At 33.4% G+C, this 22,458-nt stretch overlaps 1 protein-coding gene across 2 annotated transcripts; it reads right to left on the bottom strand.

Moving 5' to 3' along the window:
• Positions 1 to 14,205: 14,205 nt before the first annotated feature.
• LOC107629746 (uncharacterized) lies at positions 14,206 to 21,372 on the bottom strand. 2 transcript variants are annotated; one of them, XM_016332629.3, is made up of 6 exons: positions 20,664 to 21,372; positions 20,443 to 20,575; positions 19,446 to 19,581; positions 18,761 to 18,797; positions 16,816 to 17,140; positions 14,206 to 15,674 (listed from the first exon to the last, which is right to left on the bottom strand). In XM_016332629.3, exons 1-6 carry the CDS (start codon positions 20,844 to 20,846, stop codon positions 15,649 to 15,651), a joined length of 840 nt encoding a protein of 279 aa, XP_016188115.1. In that variant the 5' UTR covers positions 20,847 to 21,372; the 3' UTR covers positions 14,206 to 15,648. The 2 variants fall into 2 exon arrangements, with proteins under 2 accessions (XP_016188115.1, XP_016188114.1); XM_016332628.3 differs by having other exon boundaries at positions 14,206 to 15,654; positions 20,664 to 21,294.
• Positions 21,373 to 22,458: the final 1,086 nt, after the last annotated feature.

Here is a 22,458-nt window from a genome sequence, read left to right as displayed (position 1 = left end):
ATATAGTGCTCACACTCTTGGGATATAATGCCCGTCACACTCTCGGGATATAGTGCCCGTCGCATTTCCTGGGACAAAGTGGTCCCACACTCTTCGGATATAGCGCCTGTCATGTGATGCTCTTGGGATATAGTTCCCGTCACACTCATGGGATATAGTACCCGACACACTTCTCAGGGTAAGGTGCTCCCACACTCTTGGGATATAGCGCCCGCCATGCCACGCTCTTGGGATATAGTTCCCGTCACACTCATGGGATATAGTACCCGACACACCTTGCAACAAAGAGAAAACATATACATTCTCATCATCTATCATTCCTCAATCATGTCTCATAATCACATTCATTTAGTCATAATAGTCTCAATCATCATCTATCAGGGATATAGTGTCCAACACACTCTTGGGATATAGTGTTCGTCACACTCCCCAACCACATTCACTACTTATCATTACCACCCTTATACCCCCTCCCGTACACTCACATTTCATCAATTCATATCTCAGTTCAATCTCACGTTCATCATTCACTTCTCGTTCAATATTGTCAACACCTCATTACTTAATTACTCGCTCTACCCACACTTTTCAATTTAAATCCTCCACTCCAAAACCTCTCTTCACCTCTAAGTCACCATCCCTTCCTAGTTTAACCCACTTCATTACCATTACAATTGAATTCTAGGGTCTTAGAAAGTTGAAATAGAGGTTTAGAAGTTCAAAATTTGGTTTTAAAACATAAAAATTCACTTTGCTGAAAACAGGGGGTCACGCGTACGCGTGAGAGTGAAATTTAGCCCATTCCGCATATGCATTGCCTTGTCCACGTACGCATGTATGATGGACAGAAACGAGCCTTCGCGAATGAGGGGTATGCGTACGCATACATTGCAGTTTGATCAGAAATGGCTAAGTCTGCAGAATTTCAGTTTTGCCTACCAAACTTTCGACGCATATAACTCTTTCCTTTTAAAATATTTTTCATTTGTTCTTCGAACGGCATAAACTTCACGGACCCAATTTTCATATGAAATAAGTTTGAAAGAATTTAGAGGTCTGGAAGCCAAGTTATGACTCACCGAAGTTTGGCCAAAAATCTGATTTTTACAAATTTCATCAAACCTCTATTTTCTCCAATCTCATTTCTCAATACGAAAACTCTAAGCTTTTTGCCAACATCTAAACACACCAAATTCATATATCATTACTCAATTTATTTTATAATACCCCACTACACAACTCCAATAAACTTACCATCGCCAACACAAAATTAATCAACTCAACTTCATAGTTCATACAAGATTCACAATCATACTTTCCCTATCATCATCATGGTTCATCATTATTGACAATTCACAAGTTCTCAACACTATCAACCCATTCTCAACTATTCCACATTCAATTCAATACAATATACAATAATATACATCATCATTATCATATCCAACCTTCACTTACAATATTACACATCACAACCTCAACCACAATCTCAACATTACTAACCAACATACATATTAACTAATTTCAATTACCAACCACATCAATAATTCAATTTATCATCTCATCAAATCACCAATCATCAACCAACACTTGCCGTTCTTACCTCTTTCTGGCCTCCGACCCAAATTCACGGTCTCCGGCCCAATATTTCATCAATTCAACATAACTTATAAACACACTAATATCAATTTCATAAGTACAGTATCAATTTCCTTCATGTATCCTCTACAAACATCAATTCATACAAAAATATCATTCAAGCTTAATCCTAGGGGCATCTAACCTAGGAATTCACATCATATTACACGGTACTTAAATGAAACTTTAACTGTACCTTAGCCGATTCCTCATAAAATCCAAAGATACCTCAAGGTCAACGCTCCTCAAGAGTCCATAGCCCCAAAGCCTCTCCGAACCAAATCTTCACCATCAAGTTCCCAACATCATCATTGTTCTCCAAATCAACAATATTCAATCTAATCCCACAACATATCACTATAATCAACATTCAAACTTGCTAGCCCACAAATCAACAAGGGCTTGAGGTTCTTACCTTATTTATGCATCAATTTTACAAGACCCACTAATTTTCTCCAGTTAATTTGACCCTAGAACATCAAAACAACTAAGAATCTTAACACTCAAACATCAAATTTTCGAAATTGGGAAGGAGAGGCTGAGAGTAAGATTGAGGTTTTCTTACCAAATTAATTAGCAGACTTTGTAGAGAATTCTAAGACGAACGCGTGACCACAAACGGCTTGTCAATCGGAGCTCCGGATCATAAGTTATGTTGATTTGAATTTTGGCCAAGGGTTTGCTCTCCCCTTCTCCCCCTTTTCCTATGGCTTCAGCGTGTTTCATCTTAGGGAGGAAGGAGAAGAGCTGAAGCTCATTTAATTGGGTGAGTTGGATTGGGCCATGGGCCTATTTTGGGTCTGGTTCGATTGGTTTGACCCATTTGGTCTAATTTTGGGCCAAATTCTTTAAAATTACTGTCAAAATTATTATTTTAATTAGCTCTATCTTATTAAACTATAAACTTCCATTTTCTAATCTCTTTAAATAATAATTAATTTATTCAATAATTATTTACTAATTTTGCGAGTTTTACATCCTACCTACCTAATTAAAAATTTTGCCCTCAAAATTTGTTCCTCAAATCTCCATATATTCAACCAAGCTCACACTATACATTTTGCCGTTCACCAATCTCAACTCGAATACCAACTCACATTCTTCATCCTCATGTACAAGATCATAATCTTAATCAAATTCAAGCCTATGTTAAACCTGTTTGATTCGTTTTTAGTTTCGTCTAACTCTCTCTCAATTACTACAAATTTTCTTATCCTTTAGGGGTGCAATCTAAATCAAATTAATCTCAAATCATTCTCAGCTATCTCAAACACTAAACAATTGCTCAAATTCTTAGTCTAAGTAAATTCATTATAACCTAAACCACACACAATTTTCATTCCTCGATCCTTCCTCAAATAATCCTCATATCCCAAAATTTCTTCCTCACGTCCCTACAGTCCTAGAGCCACCAAAAATTGTTGCGCTTCCGTAGTGCCACTCTAATTATAATCCACCGAGAATCCAATCATGTGTTCACGTCATATCCCTTTATCGGATCATAAAACCTAGGCTCACTTCTAAGCTTTCTCAAACCTCACCTAAATAATACTTATGCTCATTTTAAGACTCAATCACAATCTCTTAAAAAATTCTTGACCTCCATACTCACATCACCTAATCATTTAAACTTATAACATCAGATTTTTAACAATGGTCATTATTCCATTTTCTACACAATGATACAAATTTGCAAACCTTTACTTCAAGTTCAAACCTAAGGTATACCAATGCCGTCTACAAGTCTTCTCTCTTCTCAATCATCAATATCCAATCAATTCAAGCCTAACTAAACCAATTAATTTCAGCAATTCACCTCCAAGTATTTCACTTAACAATCCAAGCCAACACACCAATCTCACATTTCCCACAGCGAAGATTCCCATTTTGAGTACCTCGCTCATGCCCTTGAGATGCCATTCGGGTCCTGTCTACACTAAACAAGTGATACCAAGGTGATCAATCTCAATATCCCAAGCTAAGTACTTCAAATTACTAAAGGTACACTCATGAACTTCATGCTAGACGTATCAACTAGATACCCTAACTAGCATAGGCACAGACTCAGAGTATGCATTGAAGCATAAGCAGTCCATCTCTCAGGCTTATGAGGATGAACTGCTCTGATACCATAATGTAACACTCTAATATTCAAATTCTTATACTCAAGTCATAAGTTAATGATAATAAGGTGGTACGACTCTCAATATGGGGTTTTTAATATATAGATATATGTAATTAAATGGAGTATTAACGAAAAGCTTGAAAAGAGTGAAATAAAATCGTGAACGGATAGCACTCTCGCATACGGTAATCAGAAAGATAAAGCGTGTTCAGAAAACAAGGGTATTCATGAAACAGTAAACAAGGATAAGATAAGACATGATATAAATATATAATATAAGTAAATAGTCACTAGTCATGACCCGCGAAGTTTAGGCCGGCTGGGGTTAGAGAAGAAAAAGCAGTTTGACAATAGTAATTTCTATCTCTCCCAAAAGATACATAAGGACCTATATAGGCAAGATTTTAAATGAAATAGATACATAACATGAGTTCTTCAAAACCAGCATGGAGAGAAATCTAACTAAGGTAAAACAGAGAATCCAATGATCTTCGCTATCTTTCAGATAATCCACAGCTCATTGCTGAGCACTTGGACCTGCATATGAAAAACAAGAAATATATACGGAATGAGAACCCCAACCCATGGGTTCCCAGTACGGTAAAAGTGCCAAATAAATACAATGCACTATAACATAAATTCACTAAGCATCTTAAACTTCTTATCTCATCATATCCATCATAAATTCTCACTAATCCATAACTTGGCCACTATCATAGGGGATTATATTTTAAACCAATATCCTTCATACTTTCACTACTCTATAACAAAATAAGCCAAGACCCAAACCATCCCCCAAGCAACTCAACTTTTACACAAACACAAACACAAACAATACATACAAGTAACACACAAGTAAGACAAGTAAGACAATTAGCAAATAATCATGAAACATGTACAATTAGACAAACCAAAGTGATTAGCAGACCTAAACAATTCAAACAGATGCATATGATGAATGTCTATCCTACTGGCCATGAGCTCACGTGTCGGTTACTTTGCCAGAACCCGACACACCTAGTAGCTAACCCGGATATCATCTCTCTGATATGCCTCCACACTTTTGGGATATAGTGCCCGACACACTCATGGGATATAGTGTCCGTTGCATTTCCTGGGACAAAGTGCTCCCACACTCTTGGGATATAGCGCCCGCCGTGCCATGCTCTTGGGATATAGTGCCCATCACACTCATGGGATATAGTGCCCGACATACTTTTCAGGGTAAGGTGCTCCCACACTCTTTGGATATAGCGCCCGCCATGCCACGCTCTTGGGATATAGTGTCCGTCATACTCGTGGGATATAGTGCCCGACACACCTTACAACAGAGAGAAGACATATACATTCTCATCATTAGTCATTCCTCAATCATGTCTTATAATCACATTCATTTATTCATAATAGTCTCAATCATCATCTATCAAGGATATAGTGTCTAGTACACTCTTGGGATATAGTGCCCATCACACTTTCCAACCACATTCACTACTTATCATTACCACCGTTATACCCTTTCCCGTACACTCACATTTCATCAATTCAATCCCTGGTTCATCATTCACTTCTCGTTCAATATTGCCAACACCTCATTACTTAATTACTCGCTCTACCCACACTTTTCAATTTAAATCCCCTACTCCAAAACCTCTCTTCACCTCTAAGTCACCATCCCTTTCTAGTTAAACCCACTTCATTACCATTATGATTGAATTCTAGGGTCTTAGAAAGTGGAAATAGAGGTTTAGAAGTTCAAAATTTGGTTTTAAAATATAAAAATTCACTTTGCTGAAAACAGGAGGTCACGCGTACGCGTGGGCCATGCGTACGCGTGGGAGTGCAATTTAGTCCATTTATCATACGCATAGCCTTGTTTGCATATGCATGTATGCTAGACAGAAACGACCCTTTGCGAATGAGGGGTATACGTACGCATACACTGCAGTTTGATTAGAAATGGCTAAATCTGCAGAATTTCAGTTTTGCCTACCGAACTTCTGACGCACATAACTCTTTCATTTTAAAACATTTTTCATTCGTTTTTCAAACGGCGTAAACTTCACGGATCAAATTTTTATATGAAATAAGTTTGAAAGAATTTGGGAGTCCGGAAGTCGAGTTATGGCTCACCGAATTTCGGCTAAAAATATGGTTTTCATAAAGTTTATCAAACCTCGATTTTCTCCAATCTCATTTATCAATACCAAAACTCTAAGCTTTTTGCCAATATCTAAACACACCAAATTCACATATCATTGCTCAATTCATTTCATAATATCCCAATACACAACTCCAATAAACTTACCATCCCCAACACAAAATTAATCAACTCAACTTCATAATTCATACAAGATTCACAATCATACTTTCACTATCATCATCATGGTTCATCATTATTGATAATTCACAAGTTCTCAACACTATCAACCCATTCTCAACTATTCCACATTCAATTCAACATAATATACAAAAATATACATCATCATTATCATATCCAACCTTCACATACAATATTACACATCACAACTTCAACCATAATCTCAACATTACTAACCAACATACATATTAACTAAATTTTAATTACCAACCACATCAATAATTCAATTTATCATCTCATCAAATCACTAATCATCAACCATCACTTACCGTTTTTACCTCTTTCCAGTCTCTGGCTCAAATTCATGGCTTCCGGCCCAATATTTCATCAATTTAACATAATTTATAAACACACCAATATCAATTTCATAAGTACAGTATCAATTTCCTTCATGCATCCTCTACACACATCAATCCATCCAAACATATCATTCAAGCTTAATCCTAGGGGCAACTAACCTAGGAATTCACATCATATTACACGGTACTTAAATGTAACTTAAGCCGTACCTTAGTCGATTCCTCATAAAACCCAAAGATACCTCAAGGTCAACGCTCCTCAAGAGTCCACAACCCCAAAGCCTCTCTGAACCGAATCTCCGCCACCAAGTTCCAACAATCAAGCTCCTAACATCATCATTGTTCTCCAAATCAACAATATTCAATATAATCCACAACATATCACTATAATCAACATTCAAGCTTGCTAACCCATAAATCAACAAGGGCTTGTACCTTATTTATGCATCAATTGTGCAAGACCCACTAATTTTTTTCAGTTAATTTGACCCTAGAACATCAAAACAACTAAGAATCTCAACACTCAAACAACAAATTTTTGAGATTGGAAAGGAGAGGCTGAGAGTGAGATTGAGGTTTTCTTACCAAATTAATTAGCAGACTTTGTAGAGAATTCCGAGACAAACGTGTGGCCGTAAACGACTCGTCAATCAGAGCTCCAGATCATAAGTTATGTTGATTTAAATTTTGGCCAAGGGTTTGCTCTCTCCTTTTCCCCCTTTTCCTATGGCTTCAGCGTGTTTCATCTTAGGGAGGAGGGAGAAGAGCTGAAGCTCATTTAATTGGATGAGTGGTTGGACCATGGGCCCGTTTTGGGTCCGGTTCGATCAGTTTGGACCAATCTTGGACCAAATTCTTTAAAATTAGTGTCAAAATTTTTATTTTAATTAACTCTATCTTATTAAACTATAAAATTCTATTTTCTAATATCTTTAAATAATAATTAATTTATTCAATAATTATTTACTAATTTTGTAGGTTTTACAATTTTTTTTCTTTTTCTTTTTCTCTTTCTATTAATTTGCAGCATTATATATTTTTTTTCTTTGTTTGATTTTTTGTTTTAATTTTATTCTTGTTAAGAGAGTAAAATACGAAAAATCACAAGAAGATAAAATAAAAAGGAGAAGATGAACAAAAAAAAGAAAAAGATGAGAATGATGAAGAAGAAGGAAGGAAGAGGATGAGTTTTGAGTTCAGTGCATTCTGGATTTGAATTTCAGTTCAATTTGGATTTAATTTCGATGAATTCTGGTCTTAACTTGTTTTAAACTGAGTTTGTTTGTGCGTCATCATCATTAGATAATTTTCGGCGTATTTTTACTACAAGAAATTACCGAAATAGCGACCGATTTGGGTGGTCGCTAAAAGCATGGTCGCTAATAAGAAAAATAGCGACCAACTTCGGTCGCTAAACTTTAACGACCAATTTTAGTGACCGATTTGTTAACAAGGCCACCAAACCCTCACCAAAGAGTATTGGTCGCTAAATAAATTGGTCACTAATTTGCGACCAGTGTTTTGGTCTCCCATTCGCGACCGTTATTTCGGTCGCTAAGTGTGGACCTGGTTCAGTCTATCATCATTTTTTAATTATTTTTTATTAAATTTTTATATTTTTGCCATCAAATATTGAAAAACCATCAACAAAAAACCTACACTTTAACACATAAAAGTAAATAACACTTAAACAATAACCAAAATATCATAACACACTTAAACAATAACCAAAATAACTCATCAATTCAATATCATAAACAACAATAATAAGTATACAACTATTACTAATTACATCATTTAAAGTCTATTAACTAACTAGCATCACAACTACTAATCACTCTTCAGACGTACGTTCACCATCTTCATCCTCTTCTATATTTTTTTCTCCACCTTCTAATTGAGGAATCGGAATTTCAACATTAAGCTTTTTCATCATTTCTTGAAGCATACGGTTAGTGAGTTCAAGTCCTCTTTCTGTCTTTACCAACCTAGTTTTTAAGAAGTCAACATTCTCTTCTTGCATTTTCTTCATTATATCTTCATGTTCTGACATTCGCAACCAATCGGATGACTGAGAACTGGAGCCACGATAACAAGATCTTTTGTCAATTGCAGTGGATTCTATTCCAAGTCCATAAATTCTTTCCTTTTTTTAACTTCAGCTATTTCACACCACACATCTATCTCATTTGGTGCGTTACTTCCTTCTTCAGATGCTTTTTGCGTAGCCTGTTCTATAATATTTTTAAATTCATCCTGCCATGCATGCAGAAAATTAAAATATATGTTAAGTGCTTCTTTAAAAACTAAAAATATAAGCATGTTAAGTAACAATTACAAAGCTTAGGTCATCCAATGCAAAGTTTCTAGCTGATTCATCCCTTTTGCACTGAGTGAACACTGCTAATTGCACCAATGATATGCGTATATTAATATGGGACAATGCTACGCATCAAGATAATCCAATAGTATTCATTTTAATATAGTTTTTACATCAACAATTTCTATTAGATTACAGAAAAACTAGACATTCATGTCAAAAAAATTTCAACCGTCAAAGTAGAACATACAAACCTATATGCATTTCAAAAATAAAAATCATAATATCTTGAATATTTGCTAAAATCTAAACATTAAAATAGTACCAAATCCTAAATTTACCATATACAAACGACCGAAGGCTACAAGCATGTATCTACGCTACAGCATCATATAAAGGATTTCTCAGTTCTTCATCAGAATAACCTGAGAGAAAGTCATGGCACTGAAAAAAAGGGGGGAAAATGACTTTATATTGGTAAGGGAAGGTGGCTGTGTTGTGCTTATGATGATTTTATCTTGTTAAGGTGACCGAATTTTTTATTTTATAGTGCATTAAAGGGTTTCATATATCTTTAGCTTAGGTCATTACCAACCAACATTGTGGCATAAATGCATATATAGACTGCTTCTCAACAGTAATGGTCAGTAAGAAAAATAATTTGATGAACAATAACAGAACAGCCCTATATGAGTTGAAACACTAGTCCTAATACAATATTAAAATAATACATACAGAGAAAGAGATATATATTTTGATTAAGATAGACTCACATCAACATACTTTGATTTCTTATCCACCTATGTCTCATTCTTGTGTTTGTGGATCTTCGCAAACAATTCTAGTTGTGTTGGAGTTTTCTTTAATGATTTTTTCTACCAAACATATAAATTAAAAAACCTATGAATATTAACTACCAATTGAAGTGTATAAAATTATAATATAAAAGATCTAAGTTTTTTCATAACATCACCATATTAGCTTTGTGTTGGATAACGAAAATTGAGCCAGCAGTTTGAAGAGCCGCTCCAAATCCGCTGCGATTAGATGCTCGATTTAACTTGCCTTGCGCGCTCTTTTGTAGAAGCCCAGCATCAGTATTCCAATAAGCACAGAGAGCATCCCACACAACATCTTCTATCCATTGAGGTTTGACACGACTTGCACGAGTTTTTCCCAACAAATTTTTTAGTAAAGTCGCACCGCGCTTCTCAAAATTTCTTCGAGCCCAATGAAGATCTGGAGGAAAAAACTTATGTTTGTTCTGAATAATCAACACAAGTAAGAATAGTTATAAGTTGATATATATTAAATTTTTCAAACTTAGAACTAATTCTTAATATACCAAAGATTAAATGTTTCTCTAAAACCTACTTCAAACTTTTCCCACCAAAATTTTCTAGTAGCATTTGGTATTTTTTTCCACGAAGGCCAGGCTGAGAGTAATGCCCTTTAATAATGTCCGAAATTGCATGAGCTGCGGTAGGTGAAGGTAAAAATCTGTAGATATTACTTAATATCAATAAGAATACGAGATAAGAGGTTAACTTCAAAAAAAATAAAAATATGTAGATATTACTTAATATCAATCGGAATACAATATAAGAGGTTAAGGAAGTAAACTTAGAATGATAAGGCCCTGTTCTAATTTATAAAATCGGTCGCTAATTTAAAAATTAGAGACCGATTTAGTAATCGTTTATATTTTAGTTGTATAAAACTAGTCGATTGCTAATCCGGTGGCTATTAGTGGCTGATTATGTTAGTCACTAAAATCAGTCGCTAAATTAACAATTAGCAACCACTTTAGCGACCATTAATTTAGCGACTGAATTAGCGACCGAAAAATTGTTCACCCTATTTCACTATCAGTTGTAAAAACGGTCGCTAAAATAAAAAATAGCGACCACTTTTTGTGACCAACAGTTCTAAAGATATTATTTCTGTTTTGGTTGCTAAATCGGTCGCTAAATCAAAAAATAGCGACCGATTTTATTTTGGTTGTATTTAAAACTTATTGATTGCTAATTCGGTTGCTATTAGCGACCGAATTTATTGGTCGCTGAATGTAATTTAGCGACCAACATTGATTTGGTCTTGAAAATTTTGTATCGGATGCTAAATCAGTCTCTATTAGCAACTAATTTTTTCGGTCGCTATTTGATGAATGGATTTTTGATGGTTTAGAATTCACAAATGAATTCTCGTTGCAAGTATAGTTTCTAAACCAAGCAATAATCCTTTCATACAAAAGATTGTTTGTCACAAGTAACAAACCCCTAAATTTATAAACCGAAGTATTGGAACCTCGGGTCGTTCTCCCTAGGAATTACAATAAAGTGTCTTGTTATTGGTTATGAGTTATTTTGGGGTTTTGGATAAGAAGCATGAAAAGTAAATGGTAAGAAAGTAAACTAATGGCTAAAAAGGTCTTGGCAAGGGTTGGTGGTCAAAGATCTCTATCCTAATCACTAACCACAATATGAGAATTGGCAAGGATTAATCTCATTAAATCATCCTCTAACTAGTAGTAAAGGAAAGTCAAATGAGCTATATCAATCCTAGTCCATAAGTCCTAACTCTCCACTAATTCAATTAGTGAGAACTAGAGTCAATGAATCCCAATCATCAATTACTTGGACATTAGTAACTCAAGAGTTCCTAAGTTACCTTTCCAAGCCAAGAACATAAAACTCTACTCTAAAATCCAACCAAGCATTTCATCAAACACTTGGAAGGCACAAAAGAAAAACATAGTAAATCAACAACAAGAATTAATTCTAACTACAATCAAATGTAAAGAATTAACAACAACAATTAAAGGAAACAAGATCTACATGAATTACCTCTAATTGAATTGAAAGAAAATAGAAGGAGCAAAAGTAGATCTACAACAAAACATAAGAACAACATAAAGGAAATTACAACAAAAGAATAGAAGAAGAATGAATGTAACAACAAGGAATTGAAAGGTAGAAGGAGATGAAAGCATGAATTAAAATCTAGATCTAAAAACTAAACCTAATTCTAATCCTAATTCTAGAGAGAAGTGAGAGCTTCTCTCTCTAGAAACTAACTCTCACTACTAAAACTAAGCTAAAACTAAACTAATGATAACTAACTTCTAAAGTATGAAAAGTATGAAAAGTATCTCCATTCCCCCTTCAATCCTTGGCTTAAATAGCATCAGAAATGAGTTGGATTGGGCCCACAAGGCTTTAGAATTCGCTGGCCACGTTTTGTTTTAAGTGAACCAGGTGGCAGCAACGGCGCGTGCGCGTACTATGCGCGTATGCGTCACCATGCGCGATTCAACCATAGCAAATCTTATATCGTTTCGAAGCCCCGGATGTTAGCTTTCCAACCCAACTGGAACCGCATCATTTGGACCTCTGTAGCTCAAGTTATGGCCGATTAAGTGCGAAGAGGTCGGCTTGACAGCTTTCCGGTTCTTCCATTTCTTCATGAGTTCTCCAACTTTTCATGCTTTCTTTCTTCATTCCCTTGATCCAATCTTTGCCTCCTAAACCTTAAATCACTTAACAAACATATCAAGGCATCTAATAGAATCAAGGTGAATTAAATTTAGCTATTTTGAGTCCTAAAAAGCATGTTTTCACATTCAAGCACAATTAAAGGAGAATATACAAAACCATGCTATTTCTTGAATAAATATGGGTAAAAGGTGATAAAATCCCCAAAAATCAATACAAAACAAACCGTCAAATTGGGGTTTGTCACTATTCCGGTACTTTCTTGTAGTGTTTGGATTTGTACTGTTATACATATAAAAAGAAGACAACGATAATGACAATAATGATAACGATGATGATAATAATGATGATAATGGAGGAGGAGGAGGAGTTTTGAGTTATCATTTAGTTATTTCAGTGCAATTTGGATTTAATTTCGGTGTATTATGGATTTACTTTCGATGCATTCTGGTCTGAACTTGTTTTGAACGGAGTTTGTTTGTATGTCGTCATTATTAAAAATTTCGGTGCATTCTGAATTTGAACTGTTATACACATAAGAAGAAGACGACGATAATGACAATAACGATAATGATAACAATGATGGTAATAATGATGATGGAGGAGGTTGAAAAAGGAAGGAGGATATCGAAAAAATTCAAATGAGAAAAGAAAGAGGAGGAGGAGGAGATGGAGGTGGTGGCATGGTGGTGGTGACAACGACAATAATAAAAAAAAGATGAGGAAAAAAAAAAGAGAAAAAGAGCATCATCAAGAGTGGAAAGAAGAAGAAGAACGCATAAAAATTTGAAAAAAAAATGAAGTCCACATAAAAAAACGATAGTTACATATATTGACATGTTTAGTGGTGCGAGAATGTCAATTAGGTTATATCATTTTAGTTAGATTTAGTTGGATAATTAACTTGATTGTAAATCATTATTCTAACTTTATTTATTTATTTAATTCGAATAACGAATTAATTTCAATTTAATATTAGTTAATTTTTTAAATTATTTTTATTTTAAATTCTAAATTTTTTATAAAAAATTATAATTAAAAAATAAATTTATAATACAAAAATTGATTAATATTAATTAATTAAAAATTAGTTTTCTATTACACATTTATACTTATTCTTATCAATTTTGGAGGGTGGGAAGTGGGGACCATATGATAGGCTGTAGAAGGTCCTTCTAGCATTACGTGATGTCCTAGATTTTGTCTGGCACTTCTCATTTGTTTTGGGCTTTGTTTAAACTTCACAAAAGCTACTTGTGAATAGGAATGACAATACCATTTGAATTTATGGTATTTATTCAGTCCCTATTTGTTCGAGATGGGTAATTATTCGCTTTGTATTAGAGCAAATTTTTAATGGAGTGGAATAGGGTCGGATTTAGGTTCTATTCATTTCGATATATATATAATATATAATGTATAATATGTATAAAATAATTAGTAAACTGATTGATAATATTGTATCATATTTAAAATTTTACTTTAATTTATGTGATGTATATAATGATGGTTATATAAATTTATAATTTAATTTTATTTATTATATTTTAATAATTATAGGGGTGGGTAGGGACGGAACGGGTTAGGATTCAACCATTTACGATCCTCAGATAAAAGCGGAACAGATTTTATACGGATTATTATAAAGAGGGGCGGGATCGGATAAAGTAAAAACCTGCCCTTACCCGCCCGTTGCCACCCCTACTTGCCGACAACAAGAAGGTAAACCAGCATGCTCTGATTTAAATTAAATTAAATGATATTATTTGATTATTTCCATAGTTCAATTTTATTTCTAAATAAAACTTGGACGAAAGAAAGAAACTAAAACAACGTCACAAGTGTATATACATAAATGTATAATATAATTGAATCAGGAATTTCTGATCTGCATGCATGGGACGTGGTGGATTATGATTATATCCACGTGATATATCATATATATAACCAGATTTACTTAATAAGGTGGGTGGATTGATATATAACAAAATGATGAATGTAACATAGTTGAAGCATTAACTTGATTTGCTCATGTTGACATATGTTGAACAACAAAAGCAATCAAGCAAGCATAACATGAGATTGATTAAACGCATATAGATAGAGTAGTTCCATTCTCACATCCATATCCGGAATGGATAGAGAGAAGGAATTAATTCTTCTCCTATTTTAGCATCCTAATTACAATGCAATACAAACCATATAATTAATAATAACCGAGTATCAAGGTCCATAATCTCGATGTAATATAGAGGAAGAGAGAGTGACAGAAGAACGAAGACTGAGAGTGATGATGAGAGAGATCATTCATTCACCTATGCCCTAACCATGGTTGGTGAGTAAGTGAAGTGTACCCAAGGGAATTCCAAAATATCTCCCAGGGTTACATGCAAATTAATAAGTGCTTTTGAGTTCCACATTCCATTGATGCAGTTCTCAACATGATCCTAATCTACCCCTCCTAAAACATTAGTATTGGGCTTAAACTCCCATAGTTTAAGCCGCAATTGAATTTTTACAAGGAAATTAAAAACAAAAACAGTAGTTAATCATTGCATTTTTTGCCTTCCCTTACCCAAAGGGAAGAACATGGTTAATTGGTTGGTTAAACCCTTTTTCTTAGTGAAAATTGAAATGAAGAAGTTGATTTAATAAAAAAAAAAAACATTTTGTGAATACACGACTTGGTCCTAATACTAAAAGCTAAGACTAGTAGCTAGATGTTGCCATACAAAAAAACTGGGACATCCAAATGTCCATGATTGCCCAAAAAAAAAAGTTCCTCTTTCATGCAGAGAGGTGATTGGAGGGATTACCTATTTTTGCATAACTAACTTCTACTTGATGATCATCTATCTATGTTTGATCTTCAAAATTTACAGTTTTTGAAACCATTCTAGACTTTGACTTAGTCCTCCTTGGACTCAAGTTAAACAAGATGGTTCTTTTGACTTAGCCTTTTCCGGGGGCTAAGTGTTTTTTTTTTTTTTCTCATTCTTTTTCCAACTTCCCAAGCCATCTCCGTATAGCTTGTGTTGGTGAAAGATTGCATCTTTATTTTTGGTTCACTCCATGGAACCTTCCATTGAAAGATGCAACCTTGTTTGTTTTTTTCTTTTCATATGCATGGAGTAACTTTTTGAGCCCCTACGGGGGGCATCTTATGCAAAAGCCCAAATGCCATTGATGGACTTTTGTTTTGTGTTAGTGTGGAAGAGTGCGTGTGTGTGAAAGAGAGCACCATGGTTAGGCCAAAAGGTTGATTGATGATGATGATGATGATGAGAGACTTGAAGAAGCATGCATGCAATAAGTGACGATGATGGGATGACATAGCTTAGTGTTTCATTTTATAAGTCTCTAGCGATGAGGAATTGGAGCTTGAAGAGCCATTGTCACGCCTGCGGCACAGCAAAACACACTGTCAAAGATGTTAGTATTATGCCTCTTTCTTCGTTCGGATCGAAAAATATCTTCAACTATTAATTCAATCTATGTATATATAAAAGAGAAACTGTTGGGCAAGCAATTTTTAGTATTTTTAGTTATTATTTGACTAACACAAATACTAAATTGTCATTTTATTAATTTATGTATATAAATTTTAAAAATATAAGTATAAATTATATTGATTTATGAGTGTAAAATTTTAATAAATATAAGTATAAATTATAAATTTCTTATGTGTAAATAAAACGTTTATAAATATCAGTGTAAATTATTACTGTGTATTAACCAAAAATAATAATATTTATGGGCAATGTAGCATAATTTTATATAAAATACATTAACCAAAAATGTAAATTCAAATATTACTACTGATACAATACATAAATATATGGTAGATTATATTATGTTTATATTTACGGTAGTTACAGTAGTTAAAGTCGTATTTTTTTATATTATAATAACATTTTTTTAGTATTATTTTTTAAAAAAAAGTTAAATAATAAAAAAATATTATTTTAATTTTATTAATATTTTTTAAAATATTATAACTGCCATAATCATGATAGTATAAACATATTAAAAGAAAATTTTTAAGTGTATCGCTATATCGATGTTTTACTAATTTTTAACCGTTAATCTTAATTATAAAAAATATATATAATTAAGATTCACGGTTAAAAATCACTGTAATACCGATAAGACGGTACATTTGAAAACTTTCCCATATTAAAATGCACTTGTATATACGTCATAATCTATAGTCCAATTCCAAATAATTCTGACGATGAGCATTATTCATGCACATGCCACATGCATACGTACGGAGTGTGAAATATCTTATTTATATTAAATTTTGCTAGGTCATTAATATTTATTTATCAATTTTACAATAACTGTATTTGAGTTTTCGCTTTGTGTAAAATCTTATGTATATTAAATACTTAAACCTAAAATTTGTGATTTCAAAGTTTGTTAGATACCAACATCTTGATGGTTGATTATGTATAAGATGAATAGCTAAGAAAGTGAGCAAAAATTGAATCCAAAATGTTGGGTTGAAGGAGGAAAGAAAAAGAAAAGGTTGATAATTAAGTGGAAAATGGAGTACAAACCTGATTGCAAGGCAGGGGAAGGAGCAAGGGACATGGGAGTTGCATAGTGCTGAGCATAGCCACCGGTTGAAGCAATCGGAGAATACTGAAACAGTTGATGAGGCGGATAATTCACACCATAACCCTGCCCTGAAGTAGTATAGCTCCCGCCGGTTGATCCACCTCCGCCACTCCCTTCTCCTCCGTACTGCATATACGGATAAAACGCCGTGGCTGCTGCCGCCGCCGCTGCTGCCCCGGCACCCGTCATCATTCCTCCAGCGTGTCCCGTTCCATACACTGGGTACTGTGCTGTTGCTGCACCTCCATACACACTGTAGTAGCTCTGCATTCTCCACATTTTACAAAAATAAAAACCTTTTTAACTATTTTAATTACATTATTATTATTATTAATCTCGCGTTATCAAAAACGCTAAAAAGTTTTATAAAACATGTTAAATCATATAACGATATTGAATTATTAACTTTACATATAGATAGGATTGCATGTATATCCTCTATTTTTAATTAATATCACATATATACTATTCGAATAGTTTCTTTATTTCTTCTCTATGTTCATTTAAAGGGTGGACCGCTATGATGATTTAGAGAATTAAATTAGAAATTATTTGGCGCCCCATGAATTTAGAAGACTGTGAAAGTGTGACCTAGAATATGGACCACTTTGACATGTTACACACACAATAAACTGAATAAAGAAAGAAAGTTGGAAAGACAGGACAAGGAACACTTTGACCAGTACTCATTCATTCATTGGTTCTTCGGGAATCATTATTATTATATATTAATTATTATTATTATATTGTGCAAATAGTGGCCATGCCCACCGACTTACCACGTTCTTCTCCACATTCTGTATGGTACAATCATGAATGGTTTTTGATTCTAGTAAAAACAGGTTGGTGCCAACACCATAGTGGTGCAACCCTCCACTACAATTACCGTTTTAACCCCGTCCCCAAAAGGAGATAAAGAGGATTCTCTTTAATACCAGATAATTACCAACCCTTTTCATTGGATTGTTTTTTTTTTTTTTTATCTTGCTTTAATCATAAGTTATCTTCTTTTGTTTAGCCGGCCGGACACAGTGTTATACTTTATGTTTACATTATCATAATACAGTGATCATCATATATAATTGAGCCTTTTCTATTATTACTATTCTAGTAGGCCTGCTAAAATCAATGTTCAGCACATTTATTAAGATAGATATATAAATCAACCTTTGAAGTAGTTGTGAGTCAGGAGATTTGCTGTAATTTTAACTGTTCGTTCACTTGATTTTGATTGTGGGGATACATTAATTATATATATATTGACTCGAATTTCCACGTCATGATTTAACATACATGATGATTGTACTATTAGAAACATGATTAAGGGATTTAAATTGCATAAAAAGTCAATTAAAGAAACCAAGGCCTATATTTTTCCAAACCGAAGATTTTAGAATAACATATATAAAATTTCTCCAACCCTAAAAAATAAGTAATGGAAATTTAGGTTCAGTCGACTTCACGTGAAGTTAATAGCTGAGAGCCATTAGATGGCTTGACTAATTTGACTAAATTTTTATCTGACGGCTTTCAGTTATAACTTCACGTAAAGTCGACTGCACCTGAGTTTCCACCAAAATAAGTATTAAAACAGTTTCACTGATGAAATTTGAATGATCAATATAATAAAATAAACTCAGTTTTTCTCTTATAAGATGTGATTGAAGACTATTTCAAATTAGATATTTTAAGTGAAATCATCATCATCATGAAAAAAAAAAGTGAGAAGGTGGTGGAAATAGTTTGATTTGGTGAAAGAAAGTTCAAAAGCCATGGTGCGTGACCTAAAAGTAAGGGTTCAAAACGGATCCTAAGTTAAAAAGATATGCATAGAGCAGACAAAAGAAAAATAGTAAAAGTAAAAACAAAAAAATGTGTACAAACCGTGGGGTAAGTGTAATCCGGTGAGTAAGGAGAGTACCTGCAAATAGTGATCATCAAAGAATAAACAAAGACAAGATTAAAGTGAGAACTTAAAAGTTAATCAAGCTAATAAAGACACTAGTTTAACGAAATCATCTATGTAATAATAAAATGCAATACTCGATTGAAGTATATATATGGAATCAACTACAAGATCCTTCATTTTGGTGTATATATGCTAGAGTTTCCATGAAGCACGTAAATTTAGGTATCTTGGTTGGTTGGTTAGTTAGTTAACAGAAGTTTGGTCAAACAATGTAGAAGACTATTTTCACATGTTGTGTATGTCTTCCATTTTCTCTTTGATTTGTTACCGCGCACATGACAGAGAGAGAGAGAGATGGAAAAAGGTGTATTTAAGGATCATGTGGAGGTTGATTCTGTGTAAAAGAATAGAGATATGAAGTGGCAAAGCGTGCTTCATACTGTTGAGTGATAAGCTTAGTTAAAAAAAGAAAAAAAGATTATAAAAAAACGAAATTGGATGGTTTTATTTGTTGTGCATGAGTTGGCATTGCACGTGCCATTGCCACCTTTGTTATTTGTAGAAGCAGTACAGTTATAGAGAGAGAAAGAGTAGCATGCAATAAAGAGTTAGTTATAATTAATAATATATAAGTATATATATTGATATTCATATTCATACCCATAAACGTTATATGGTATCCCTTGCTGGATAGCATAATGAGGGAAGGTTGCTGCCGATGGAAAAGCTGATCCCACTCCCCCTCCAAACCCTGTCTGGAAAGACCCCATTACTCTAAAGTTCCTTCCACTTCCTCCTGAAAAACAAAAATTATAAATCATCATACCAAAACTAATAATAATAATAATAACAATTTTTATATATTGTATAGTAACTAAAGAAATATATAATGTACATGTTTTGTTCTTTGCTTATTCATTTGTATAATCAGAATAATGTTTGTTTTACTGTAGATACTCATACAAAGTTATTTTCATATAAAATTTAATAATTTTTAACCATTTTTACATAAAAACAAATGATATGCTGTTTGTTTTAATGGTTTCTTTTATAGCGAGTAAGATAAATATTTATATATGTGAATAAGTAGTGATGAAAAAGAAAAAGGTTAGTAAAGGAATTGGAATAAAGTATAATGAAGTAAATTTGCATTGTTTGGGTTCCATGGCTTGCAAGGGACATTTCATGTAGTTGTTTCCCAAAAATTATACATGAAAACCCTCAGTTTGGATAACCAAAAAAAATGGAACTTTCCACTCTGGAAGAATATTCAAGCTTAGTTGCCATGTATGTATTAGCTGTGTGTGTGTGTCTTCCATTCTCATCAAAGAATATATATATAACACACAATCAATGACAACTTGCAAGAGAGGAATATCCATTAATTAGTTAACATGAAGATTTTATGAGTGAGTAGTAGTAGTGGAAGAATATGAACGGGGTTGAGAATTGATATGATGAGAGCATCTTTGAACAGTGACAAACTGATCAAAATGGAAAAGATGTTATGGAACTTTCCCAAGATCTTATATATCATATCAATCACAACCTTGCTAAATTCAGATAAAATACATATATAATAAGAATGAAAGCAGAAGAAATTAAAGAAATAAAAAGAGAATGAAGTTGGTTTTGTATAATTAAGAATAAAACGGACCATGCTTTGGGGTTGAAGGCTTAGATCTCTGGACACCCAAAGAAGCAAGGTTGCAGTTAGCTCTTCTTCCATCAATTACTGGAGCAGCATCCACACAAGCTCTCATGGCAGCTTCTGGTTCGCGAAACGTGACCTAATAAAATAACAAAGTAGCGGTTATGAAATTGGTTCATGTGGATTATTAATTTGAGATCTAAGTGGAAGAGAAATAATGAACATACAAAACCGTAGCCTTTAGATCTTCCGGTGGCTTTGTCAGTGATGACAACAGCTTCCAAGATCTCACCGAATTGCTCAAAGTATTTCTTCATGGTCTCTTTCTGAGTCTCCCAAGCCAAGCCTCCAACAAAAACCTTGGTGTATGTGGTGTCTCCGAACTGCCCTGCCAAATTCACTGGAGTCATCTTCCTTGCTTCAATATATTATTATTATATTCACTCTTGATTAAGCTGATCCACCGATTCTATGATATGATATGATCAAATTCAAACTTCTCCAATCTTCTTGCTTCTTATTATTATCCTTATCTTGAGCTTGCTTGTAGCTAGAGTAGTCAGCAGCTATATTATTATTTGTGTGTCAAGAATAATATGAGTCTATGGACAGAGAGATCTAAGAAGAGAAGACGATGAGAGAGAGAGAGAGAGAGAGAAGCAGCTAGCTAGGTTTGTGGGTGGTGGTGGAGGGAGAGGGAGATATTGAGAAGTGAGAAGAGAGAAGAGAGACAATTAGGTCAGAGATCAAAAAGAGAGAAAGCAAAAGTTAGAAGGAAGGAAGGAAGGAGAAAAAAAAAGAAAGAGGAAAGGGGGTCACATAATAAGGACATGAATTATATACACACCATCCCCCACCTGCCTTCCATTATTCAATTTTTAAATCAAACCAAACCCCAATAAACCAACCCTCACTCGGGATCTCATATCCACATATAGTTCTACTTCAACCGGATCTACCGTATCTTATCAAATAAATCATAAATATCATTTATTCCACTTTCCGCCTCTAAATTTTACAATATATATTTTAGCCCCAAACTTTCACAATATTTTCCCATAATTGTGACCGGTGTAATTTTATTTTTTTATTTTTATTTCTAGTATTTTCTAAAAAAAAATGAAAATGCAAACTACACCTGCCCTAAATTTTTTGACATGTTTCAATTGATTATATAAACTCACTTTTTTCATCAATTGACTTAAGAATATGTGTGTGTGACAAAGTGGTATATTTAAGAAAATTCAAGGATAATTTATACATAATTAAAAGCAATTATATCATAGTATATATACATAAAAAATTAGTCATCACGGATAGAAATATATATTTGGTATCTCAGAATTTTTTTTTTTATCATGCTACTAACCAAGTTTAATTATACAAATTTGATTATTCTGTTATGACTGATTTGATTATTTTAAAAGTTAATTATTTTATTAGAAAAATTAATTTATTTGATAACTGATTTAATTTTTAGTATCTGTGAAATATTTTTGCTAAAAGCTTAAGGAAAATATAAACAATGTATTTGTTGAGTAAAAAGATACGTCATCTACATAATTTTGAAGAACTGATTTACACAAAGGAAAAATACAGTGAATTGAGATTAATAATTATACACGGTTAGTTGTGTAGTCAAAACTTTCTACTTATATATAACCATACAAATAGCAAACGAGAGAGTTCATTACAATAATGAATGTACGTAATAATATAAAGTGAGGTGATGTTTATAAAAGAATATATACTTTTAGATGATTTACTATTTACTATAGATCATAATAATTAATTTTATTAATTTTTAAATACCTTTAATTAGCATAAAATACATACTAGTAAAATATTCAAAACAATTATCAAATGAAAAAAAAAAAAAAGATGAACTTATTAACGACATCCTAAATAACATTTATATTGTAATTGTAACCATATAGAATTGTAATTATATAAATGAAGTAGAAACATGCACATATTATCCGATTTATGTCATATAATTGATGTCGTATCTCTACGTACTTG

Source organism: Arachis ipaensis, chromosome B3 (assembly GCF_059453495.1).
Source record: "Arachis ipaensis isolate K30076 ecotype BB chromosome B3, ASM5945349v1, whole genome shotgun sequence".
In the NCBI taxonomy this organism is placed as follows: domain Eukaryota; kingdom Viridiplantae; phylum Streptophyta; class Magnoliopsida; order Fabales; family Fabaceae; genus Arachis; species Arachis ipaensis.
Note: the sequence above shows the minus strand (reverse complement) of the source record. Positions and strands in the feature narration are given on the sequence as shown.